This window comes from Mixophyes fleayi, chromosome 1 (genome assembly GCF_038048845.1).
Source record: "Mixophyes fleayi isolate aMixFle1 chromosome 1, aMixFle1.hap1, whole genome shotgun sequence".
Taxonomy (NCBI): domain Eukaryota; kingdom Metazoa; phylum Chordata; class Amphibia; order Anura; family Limnodynastidae; genus Mixophyes; species Mixophyes fleayi.
The window spans coordinates 103,882,524-103,894,811 of NC_134402.1; the positions used below are offsets into that span (position 1 = coordinate 103,882,524).

The following is a 12,288-nucleotide window of genomic DNA, read 5'->3' on the forward strand; positions in this document are numbered from 1 at the left end:
ATTTAATGGGGGGAAAAAATCATGCGCACTCTTAAATTGATGTTTGCTATGTATTGATACCACATTAACTGTGAGTTAATGTGGTTTATAAAACTTCCTGTCCATTGGTAAGCAGTTATTATCACTTATTATGATCAATGCTTTATATTGCCAATTTCAGCTGTGTTTTAAAGATTACATAACAGATAACATTATGGACATGGAAACATGAAGAAATACATGTCCATAGCACAAATATTGTAATTCCTTCTGTGGTAGTTTGTGCCTATATGAATATTATCACGTTAAGACGGCAGTGGCTGTGGGTGGAGTTCCGTCTGATGGGAGGAGCTGGGTGGATTGGTTGTTCCTTGCGGAATGTAAGCTAGTCACTGTTCTTGGCATGATTCTGCACAAAAAAACAAGATTACATTTAACAGAACAAGATATTTCAATTAACTTCAAGATACAAATTTAGGTGGTTTAGTGGTTGGCTACAGGTCCTTTCTGGACAGAAAACACTCTGAACTTTTCATGTCAACCAAGGTGGCAATGATCAGACGCCCTGCCCTTACGTTCAGTGGGACATCATTTGGTTTTTAATTATGAGAGCGGTCCAAAGCTGAAAACAGTTAGAACTTTGGAGTTACCTTTTTACTTTTACTGGCATGAGCATTTCTGACAACACAAAGCATCTACACAGATGTATCTGAAAACTGTATCACAAAACATCAGCACTGTTTTCTGGTTATAAATGACCCCTGTAGACTCCCTTTACGCAGTATTTGTATACAAACCTACATATTTTTATATGATGGTAGCTAGTATCACAACAGTTTGGGCTTAATACTGAATCTTCTGAGATGTTGACTGTACACAGGGCATCAGGACACCGCTGAATTTCAGTTCACCCATTAACATGGACTGCTCTTCACCCAAAATCTTGAATGTAGGTTGAAGCGTTCACATAATTCTGCAAACCTTTTACCTACAAAGTGGGTCATTTTCAAACTAAAGGCAAATGTGCAGTAATCTGTAACAGCAAATCAACAAAAAGCCTAATGCAAGTTAGACAATGCAGGTAGTTGCTGATTGCTGTTGTGAGCTACTCAACATCACCATCATCTATTTATTTATATAGCCCCACTAATTTTGCAGCACTGCACATAGAACTCATTCACATCACACATCTGCACTTTGTTAGTAAATAACACCCAATAAGCCCAAGTTACCTACTGAAAGTCAAGAATTTAATTAAAAACAACTTCTCTGTTGAAGATGCATTTTGGGGTTGAGCTTTTTTTATGGTATAATAAGGACACATATTTGCAAGATTTTATAAACTGTGCATGGAAAATGGATCCAGATTAGTTGAAATGCCTGGATTGTTTTGCATGCTTATAGTAGTTATATAGGAGGTTTGAGCTCATCGATTTAATCACTGGTCTTGCTGCTATTGTGCTGTAAATTTGTGTTTCATGCTGGTGGTAGATTGTCTATTATAACCAGGCCTTCATTCTCTTGTCCTGTTTCCCTTCCCTTTGTTCTTTGATTTGTCTTTCTTTGTATACTCTGTTCCCTTTTTCCACTTGTGTCTGGGTTCTTGTTGTACCCACTCAACAGTATCTCCTCCTGCAGACTCCGTTGATGTTTACGGACCAAGCTCAGCACGATGTCATTATGGTTCTAAAGTTCCCCTCCAACTCTCCTGTTACTCACGTTGCAGCGAATACACAGCCAGGATTGGCTAGCCCTGCAGTCATTACTGTCACTGCTAACAGGCTGTTTGCTGTGAACAAGTGGCACAGTCTTCCTGGTGAGTACAGGTCAAAGTCACCTGAAATACCATCTCTTATAACTGTATGTGACCATGTTTTTTGTCAATGTTCATTTTAACTCTCTGCTCAAAGGAGCGCAATATCTGGACTGGATCATGGACTGTAGAAACCTTGTTGGTGCTAAGGCTTGTGTGTGTTTCAGCGTAACAACATTGTATACAATGTTTTTTTTAGAACTGTTTAACATGCCGAGTAGAACTGTTCTGTATAGTAGTTACTACAAACCATGTAATGGTCTGTTTTGAAGTAGAGTGATAGCATTTCACTACATTATATGCATAGAAGTCATGTGTATGAGATGATTATGAGTAGGTCTATCAGAAAATACATACATAATTAGTCGATGTATGACAAGCAATACATAAAACAAAAAATACATAATTAAGAACTAAATAAAAAAACTAGATGAATTAAATAGGAATAAGAGCTAATAAAAATGCAGAATTCACTATAATGACAAATTTCAGTGTACAGTATGTCGAGCTGTTGGAAGGTGACAGTCTAAATGGGGGTTTAGAGACTCGCTATATGTCATCCTTATACGAGACACAAAAGACCTGTGGTTGATCATATTTTTCCCCTCTTTTAAATGATTCATTCATGTCTCCTTGTTGGACAAAGTTTATAGCTAATAAACCACAGCTATAAGTTTTATTCAACAAAAGTAATTATTTTGTTTTTCATGTAATTGCAAAGTTGCTTACTCTTCTGGAATTTGTAGGAGTTGTCCCAGACTCCCAGGAAGGCAGTGTTACCTTCCCCATCTGTGCACTTCTCTTTTGATGGGGGTAGGGGGCGGGGCCTAATGACACGATTGACAGCAAATTGCATCATCCTAGTCCCGCTACCAGCTGTATTCTCCCCCGATTCCCGGCATTTGAGCATCGGGGGTGGGGCCAAATGACACAGTTCACTCGCCCATGCCCTCACTCTTGGCGACAGGATCTCCTGGAGGGGAGATCCTACAGGCTGGCAAGTAGATGTAATTAGTACTATATATCGGACAGTAAACAGACAGAGAATCGCATAGCAGATTTTCCCATAAGGCTTTGGGAAAGAAAATGGGTACAGCTATGTTTATTTTCCATGAGGAATAGGCTACTGATTTGCACCTTGCTATCTCTGCATCCTTTCACATAATAGTCTGTTGCTGTATTATGGGCCGCTTCCTTGGGCTAGTCTCCTGGGCCAATTTTTATCCAGCCCTCAACTGATCATTATGAAATTATATTGTATTTATTAGAATTCCCATTCGTTAATTATTAACTGATGCAAAAAGGAATTGGATGAGATAATGAAAATTACTAACAGAGCACAAGGAGTTGTATATGCTGTTGACCAGCCTTAAAATACGAAGATATGATCAGGGACAATTCTTCAAAGGCAGCAATGATACCTGGACATTGTCATAATTAAAACTTCATAGCAAGAGATATCAAAATGTTTATTGTGATAAGACTGGAACTTTAATTAAAAAGCACATTTAATGGTGTTGATGAGGTCACTTGGAGATAATCGCAGTTTTATACATATTTGCGGCCAACATTGACTACTGTATTACTAAAAGCTCCCAAACACACCTGAAATACATGTTTTATGTTTATAATGGAAGATTAGTAATGCTTCCATTAGCAGATTCCTCTGTAATTAGTTTGTTGGCAGGATTTTGGAACATGCTTCTTGGAGCAATATTAGCGTTGCACAAAGGAAATGCCCCACTTGCCACCTGCAGCAGATGGTTGTCCGTTTAAGATGAGACCACTTCTTACTGTTTCATTTTACATAGTGACATGTGAAGCTACTGCCAGTCAAGCATCTGCCTCAATTTCTGGCATAGGACATGTCACTGTGAACCTTGCTGCTTACAAATACATTGTACAATACTGAACTCCATAATCCTGAAATGTAACGATAAGATATCTGTCCTGGTGATGATATAACATTATTAATGCCCTGTAAATAATAGTATATAGGCATATATACAATAAATGTATGCTTTGTATTGATCCATATCCGTTTTCCCTGTGTCTTTTCTCTTTGTGTGTTTGCCTCTGACTTTCCATATCTTCTTCTTTGTGTTTTGCTCTCTATTTTTATCCTATCCACACATTTGTGTTTTACAGTTGTAGAATTTCCCTTGTTGTAACCCATTCTTTCCCTCTCTCTAGCCCATCAAGGTTCTGTGCAGGACCAGCCGTACCAGCTGCCGGTGGAGATCGATCCTCTCATAGGTCTGTCATTTCCTCCTCTCTCTGCGATTCATTAAGCTCTGTATGGTAGCCCTGAAGTGTAGATTACTGTTGTTTTTCACTTGCCAGTTGCCTGGAATGGAATTCTCCTGATAAACCATTTGCATGCAAATTGGAATGCAATGAGCTGTGGCTATGCTGGTATTTCATCAACTCCCCCTCGTTGCCTTGCCTAATTTGAACAGGCCTAGGACGTGTGTCACCGAAAATTAATATGGATGCCGTAATAATGTGTGATTGAGAATGGCGCATGAAACACTGTCAGGATAATATTGGATCTTTTCATCACTCAGACTTGTTGATGAGCAGGAGCGAGGCCCTGTTATGATGAATTGGCATTCAGTAATGTGCTGGAGCTGCATTTTTTTCCTAGGGAAATTTTCATAATGACAGTAAGGTTCTTCACTTTGCGGAGATATAAAACCTTGGTGTTGGGGCTTCATTGTTACATTTAATCTCTTCTTTTTTTTTTGTCATGGACCTGCTTTATATACATCACTTATTAATGTGCCCTTACGGATAGATACAGCGCTGGTTATTTTGCAAGAATACAAGTGTGAGCATATTTAGCAATGTAGTGTGTATGAAAACAATGATGTGTATTAAGGCTTTACATCCAAATTAACCTTTTACTATGCACTTGATTTTTATTATGCAAGAAAAGTGTTGGCAAAAGTGTGGAGATCTTTGTTTTCTTCCAGTTGATGTAAATAGATTTGTGTGCAGCATATTAGCATGTGAAGTACTGTCTCATCTTTCTCTGTCATCCTCTGCTTTTCCCTTATGTGAGGAGTGGGGATGATGAGCAGTGAGATATGGTTTTATCCTCCTCAGAAGTGGAGAGCCTGCTCTCTGTGACTTATAGTGTGTTCTCTGACCGATGTGCAGTGGATGGAAATGGATGAGCCGCAGTTCATTATCATAGAGTTTGCTAGGCTTCCCCATCATAGGGTCCCCTGATAATAGTAAGGGAACAGCAGGAAAGCTCTGCTTACTAACTACAGAGAACACATTGCCACTTATTTTATGTGAATTGAAATCCCAGAGTCTGTTCGGCAAGAGAGAAAAATTATATTTATATTCTGGGTATTTTATTTATATATTAATTGCAATTTCAATCTGCTATGAAAGATCTTTTAGAAATGTGTTATTTCTGTTGGCAACATGACCATAAATCCCACCCATCAAGCTTGCTGCATTGGTGTGTGATCCTTGACTCAGAGCTATCCTTTGTTCCCCACGTCGACTCTATATTTACATCATGTTGCATACATTTAAACAATATTTCCAGGATACACACAGATCTCACACAAGGCTGCAAAAACTTTAATTCATGCACTCATCTTCTCCTGCATTGACTATTGCATTTCCCTCCTTACTGGTCTTCCCTGAAACAGACACATACCCCTACAATCTATTTTGCACACAGTGGCTAGATCATAGTTGCCCACACACCTGGAATGTCCGGAAGACTCCCGAATTTCTGGGAGTTCTCCTGGGCTCCCGAGAGAGCAGACAAAAATCCCAGATCTAGCTGTCGCCGGTGTTTAAGATGGTGGGGGCGGGGGCTAAATGCTGTGTTGTGGCCCCGCCCCCTACTGTGATTGGTCTAAGCGTGGCAGGGGTGGAGCCTAATGTGGTCACGCCCTCTCGACAGACCCCCCTCCCGGAAAGCTGCCTACAAAAGTAGGTAAGTATGGGCTAGATTGATTTTCCTTGCAAATTGTTCTTCCTCTGCTGAACCACTCTGTCAGTCGCTACATTGGTTGCCTGTTTTTTACCATATCCAATGTAAAATACTTGTACTAACATATAAGGCCATCAATAAAACTGCACCGACATACATTTCCTTAAAATATCTACCAAGTTGACACCTCCATCTGCGTCTCTCATACACTCTCATTACTTGTTCCCATTCCCGTTTTACAGGACTTTTTCGATCTGCACCCACTCTAAGGAATTCTCTCTCACACACAATAAGACTTTCCTCTACAAACTTTCAAGCGTTCTCAAAACTTGCCTTTAAAGCCATTGCCACTTTAAATTCCCTGAATATCGGCAACTTACAAAATCCGCACTTTAATATATTTACCCCCTATTGTCTCATAGATTGCAAGCAGTGCCTGCTTATCACTGTATTACCTAGTATTATTTATTACTGTGTTTGTCCCCTATTGTAAAGTGCTACAGAATTTGCTTTCGCTATATAAATAAATGGTTATGATTGAAATGTGTGAGTGAGGTGTCTGGATGAAAGTTATGTTAGATAATACATAGCATAACTGGAACTCAATGACTATAATCAGGGTATGTCTAAATTATCTATGCACAACAATGCTCCTCCTACTCTAAATGAATGACCACTGAATTGAGAACTTGGTTCTATAAAATGTGTCTGTCTATCTATTGGTACTGAATAGGGATCCTTTAAATAGTTCTTCTTGGCTCCTACTGTCAAGCACTAAGACCTGCGGTACATATCTGCTGCTTCCCCTTTATATTGCCCAATCTTCAGTTGTTACAAATCTTTAAAGAAGAAAGCAAAGCAGCATTCCACTGGGCATATAAGATTTTATTAACAACACTTCTTTTAATACATAAAAAACAAGTACCGGATAATTTAGAAGAAAGTCTTTGTACTCCCTCCCTAGGACATCTGCTTCATGCTGAAAGGTATTGAAATTAAAAGATTTGCACCAAGCCATGCCCCGACACATTTCAAAGGTGGACTTGTCAGGAGGCACCTTCGAGGGCTCTCTCTAGTTCTTCTTCATATCTGTACATAGTTATACAAATATTTCATATTTATGCATAGTTTATACCTAGTTGTACACATATTTTTCTTAAACAGAGGCCGCTAATATTAATAGCAGTTCCCTTTAAGAACAGATATTTTGTCTAAAACTTATTTATACGAGGAACATTTTACAATTTTTTTGTTAAAGGTTTGACAGTCATAGGGAGATGGAAAATGTGGAATTTTCTGGCCAATCTGACACTGTTTAGGGAAAGACACAGATGGGAAGTAATAACAGGGACAAACCAAAGTCACGAAGAAGCTCTTTTTATGTAATGTTAGTCAAGATGTAAATCAGGACAGGCGGTTCTGGAAAATAACAAGCTTGATGGCACCCACAGAGAAGAGAAGAATTTAGTTACTAAAGAATTTTGTGCTGAACAAAATGGAATGAAGGAGTATTGATGTTGCAGCTACTTTCGTTTTTCTGGAGCATAAACATATCAGTTTCTTTTGTATAACTCATGTCTGCAGTATATTCTCACTTTCATCTCTTATACAGTGTATTAACCTTGAGACTGGGAGTATCAGACATGTTTGTACATATGTATCCCCACTGCTACTTGCTAAGTCACATGTGATGAAACGCAGGCGGTCGGTTCTAGCACATGAACACATTTCTTTTATGCAATCCCAATATCACTTTTATGGAACACTTTTATCCTGTATTTTTGTGTTTATCATCCTAGGTTTTACCAAATTTGACTCATTTGAAGGAAGTCAATTGGAGACTCACACCTAGTCAGTCAGCAGCCAGACAACAGATGTTTTGCTGTAACTTCGCACATTGGATGCTGGTATTAATGAGATTGCTGTGGGTTGGTGCTACAGACTACCCGCTTGCTAATTCCTGTCCTGTCTATAATATACACCCATCAGGGCAAGGTAGATCGCTTTCCAGAAATATGTACCACAGGTTACTTCTAGAAATCTTATATCATATTTTAAATAGGCACAGAAGTGAGTTTGCACGTGTGTGTGTGTGTGTGTGTGTGTGTGTGTAAATGTAAAATATATATAGATATATTGAGATAGATAGATATATATATATATATATATATATATATATATATATTATTAGTAAAGTGTGAACAGTCCACATAACTGCATGCGTACACAAAAATATATATGTATGTCTTATCTGAATGCTCTTGGAGAATACCGAGCGAACCCCCTTCTAATACAAAGTCAGTGTTCTATAACCTGTATAGTATATGCAAAAGGAAAATAGTATATGTGTGTGTGTATGTGTATATATATGTGTATATATATATGTATATATATATATATATATATATATATATATATATATATGTGTGTGTGTATATATATATTTGATGTAGTTTGTGTGTCTGTATCATAAATCTTATCAAAGGGATGTCAGATGGGGGGAGCAGAACAGCGTGCACGGTGTGTCTTCTCCCAGACAGGAGCTGAAGCCTTTTACAGTAGTTCTAGTGCGATTAGGGCTGTTTACAACTGAATAATAGTTTTGAAACTTTAGAAGAAAAAAAATTACCTGTATAAGAAAGCACTCGTAATGCTGTCGTTCAGATTCTCAGAGCTATAATCCAAATCCCTGGCTGGGATAAACTACAATACTGACTTGTTTACTCACCAAGGGAACACATTATTGCCTCATAAAGACACAACAGTCCTTATTATTCACAAGGCATCTGAAGCAGAGCTCATAGCAGACACTTTATGGCTATTTCAACCTGCATTATTTTTGCAGTGTTGTAGCTCACAGATCCTTAGTATCCCTGGCACTCAATATGAAATAAGTAAACCCAGAAGTTTTATGGCTGAATATGTTGTTGGTTACTGTATGCTGACTTGCAGCTACCTTTGCTGGTAGGTATACCTAATCCTGTGGTTTTGTTTACACGGTTTCTGCTTTCAATGACATCTCGGATATTAATAGGAGACCATCATAGATGGTCACAGGTAGATTTACAGTTGCATCCATTTAAATGGGTATCAATTGATGAATTAGGAAAATGTCTCCATTTGAGACAAAATTCATCATTTACATACAGTATAGCATTATCCATGGACGAGTGGATGATAATGTAAGTCTGTGGATTCAGTTAGCACAGTTGACTCAAACAGTTCATCTGTATGTAATCACCCTGATTGTTTTACAGTGGTAAAGACTATGCTTGTAAATGAATTCTGATTGGCTGGCGTTCTTTCTTAGCACTTTGTCAGTGCTGATCCCTTTTTAGTTCGGTGAGCAGCTGGCAGTTCTGCCATATAAAGTCTGCTCTTCTGCGCCAGTTCACACAACTTTTTCCACTTTTACATATTGCTCTGAATGTCACTACGCTGCCTTGGTGAGAAATTTAATAATAAATTGTGGCGCAGGAATAGCAAGTTAGCCCTATAGCCAGATCTTAATAAATAATGCATAACATTAACGGTTGTGTGTATAAGGTCTTAAGCATTTCAATATGTATTTAACACATGCCATTTAAAAAGAAACATATCATTGATATGAAAATATAATATTTTGTTTGTCATTTTCATTTCAATCAGAGTTATTCTGTTATATAGACTGTAGAATATTGCTCAAGACTAATCGGAATCGTGAATTTCTGCATCCTCGTGGCATTTACAAGTCTCATTTTTCATTGATGCTTCCTGCCCTTTCATTTTCTCTCCTAAACATTATAATTGCGTAACAAAATAAAATGTCTTAAATGTGCAGTGTTCCTCTTTGTTGCAGTCTTACTGTTCTGGGTTTAACACATGGTCTAGCCTTGTTTAGCAATAAATTTTAAGCAATCCAAGGATTGCTCGTAAGAGACATGTCGGCAAACCTCGGCCAAGTAAAAGTAGCTATTTTTCAAAGAGTGTTTTATTACCAATAGCTTGGTTTGGAAAGCGGGTGGATTTTACTGTAGAGGACGGATTAGAATCCTCTTCTGTTACAAGTTCAGACTTACATTGGAACCCTTTTTAGCCTTTTCCTGCAATATATTTATTAGAAATGTGTGCAGTACCGTTTAGTAATGCCCGGATAATGTTGTTACAAGACAAGCCAAACAAATAACTCTCTTTGTCAGCTTAATTAGGGCCATTTCTTGTTGCTGTGTCTATATAGCTAAAGAGCCTGATTTGAATGGATTTATTTGACTTTAAGTAGGACATGTATTAGAGCTGTATTTCATGTACTGGTTTGTTTGGGTTGCAATACCAGTTAGTTTGATGTCATTAGGGCTCAATATCAAAACTGTGGAGCAGTAAGAGTAATGTTTGTTCATGTATTATGTTTTTGCAGCCAGTAACACCGGATTGCACAGACGGCAAATCTCTGATCTCTTAGACCAAAGTATCCAGGTCCACTCTCAGTGTTTTGTGATCACTGCAGACAACCGTTTCATTATAGTCTGTGGCTTTTGGGACAAAAGCTTCCGTGTATATTCGACTGACACAGGTACGTTATGTGTGTGTGTTTGTTTACTGATATGTGTGTGTGTAAGTATATATGTGTGTGTGCATATATATATATATATATATATATATATATATATAGAGAGAGAGAGATAGATATTAATATGTGCATGTATATGTTTTATAAAGTAAATCCATCTGGAAGGTGCAATTGTGCTCCTTGGCAAAACAATATTAAGCTGTGGTAATTAGAGTTTGGAGAGTTGTGCTTTGTAGCTGAACTCCAAATTGCTATAAGCAAAACCAGGCTGTATTTTCTTTGGGGGAAAAAGTGCATTTGTGCCCTTCGCATAGCAGTTTGGTTTGTTCAGGTGCAAATTTGCCGCATCTGCTTCTAACTTTTAAGTCAGGCACAATGGTTGTATATTCCCTGCACAACATTTATGCTGACTGGCACCTTTTTTTCCATCCATGTGTGGGCCAGATGAATGTCCTTAAACTCCAACTTCTTTGCAATTACGTCTCTGTAATTTATATTCTCCACTGCCCACGTTGGCAAACTAACTTCTACATTTCAGGATTGCATGCGTAACCACCTCAAAATGTCATGAAAAAAGGTCAAAAAGGTTGTTTTAATGCAAGCAGTGGGTGCTTGTCCTAAAGGCGCAGGATCACTGACCATTTTCCACATCTGCAACATGGGATGACCCTCTCAGTGTTATTACGGCAGGAAGCTCATTGCATACATTCACTTCAAACCGTAACCCCCTGGGGATTTCATGAACATTTTTCACTTTTTTGCTTTCTTTGAATGGGCACTTCTGAGTAGTAGGGTGGCAGTGTGTGTTAGGGAGCTGGAGTGTCATGTAATCGCCTAGTGGGGTTGATTTGTTTCAGAACCATGGTTGATATCCATGGTTTATTGTCTGGGTAATTTTTGGTCACTGCTGCATATTCTGGTCACCCCACTGGAGCTATGCAATTGTGGGTTACATCTGCAGCTTTGCATGTCCAGTTAATGGTTGCCTGATCTGGGCTATTCCTGGCCTGTCTGAATGTGCTCCTTACAATGGGTCTGATTGTCACTGTGCTTTGTCCAGTTTCCCAGGAGGTGGCTAATCCATGATAGACACTAACGGGGAATTCAAGTGAATGTCCCAGTTCCCATGGTGGCCTTGCTGGGCTTTCCCTTGTCTATTAACCAAGTCCCCTGCACCCATTACAGCATATTGGAATTTTTTTATTGTCATCTTCTCCTCCTTTACACTCTCTCCCTTCCAGCACATTTAGCGACAGCATTGGTTCAAACTGCTATACTTGCTGACTATTGCTATCTGCCTCCTATAGCCGTTGCATTTCACTATATGGTTATGCCTGCCTTTCTTCTGATGGTTTCCCTACACTGCCACCCCCCTACATAGGGTTATGTCCTTCAGTGTCCCTCTGATTACACTTTTTATTCAGGGCTGTTTGTTTTATTTGGCAAATATGGTATTATTGACTTGTTGATAGTCCTATATTGCTGGTAATTTTGGAGTTCACTCTATGAGGGAATTCAGTTTAATGCCTTGTGCCGCCAAACATCACTGCAATGTTAGGCTGCACTCATATCTAGGTACTACAGTACCCAACATTGTGGCTTTTCCTGCTTACTTCTATGGGGTGTGAGGCATTGCCTTAGTGTACCCCACGACGGTTCTGGAGGCACATCGTGGAGGATTAAATTGGCCCCTATTTGTGAATTGTTCCTCTATACTTTGTAGGCTTTTCGAGCTTGCCTATCTGTGATTGACGGTCACATATTATGTCTCACCCGCCTTCTAGCTGTGCTGTTTCTGTTGTCTATGTCTGTCATTTGGCAGTGGCGGTCAGGTGACTACTGCTGTCGATCGTGAGTTGCTTAATTTCCTGGGCTGTTATTACATTACAGCTTATCGTTGTAGTGTTTGTATATTGATATTATAGTGACGGTTGTCAAGTATATTACCTCCTCTTATAGTTAGCAGCTGCATTTTATATTGTGATATGC

General features: G+C 38.8%; 1 protein-coding gene across 1 annotated transcript in view; it reads left to right on the forward strand.

Moving 5' to 3' along the window:
* LRBA (LPS responsive beige-like anchor protein) overlaps positions 1-12,288 on the forward strand; it is a 478,343-nt gene that overhangs the window by 414,555 nt on the left and 51,500 nt on the right. The window contains exons 49-51 of the mRNA XM_075198883.1: positions 1,618-1,795; positions 3,986-4,048; positions 10,147-10,302. Coding sequence (XP_075054984.1) covers positions 1,618-1,795; positions 3,986-4,048; positions 10,147-10,302 — 397 coding nt within the window. The remainder of the gene's footprint in view (positions 1-1,617; positions 1,796-3,985; positions 4,049-10,146; positions 10,303-12,288) is intronic.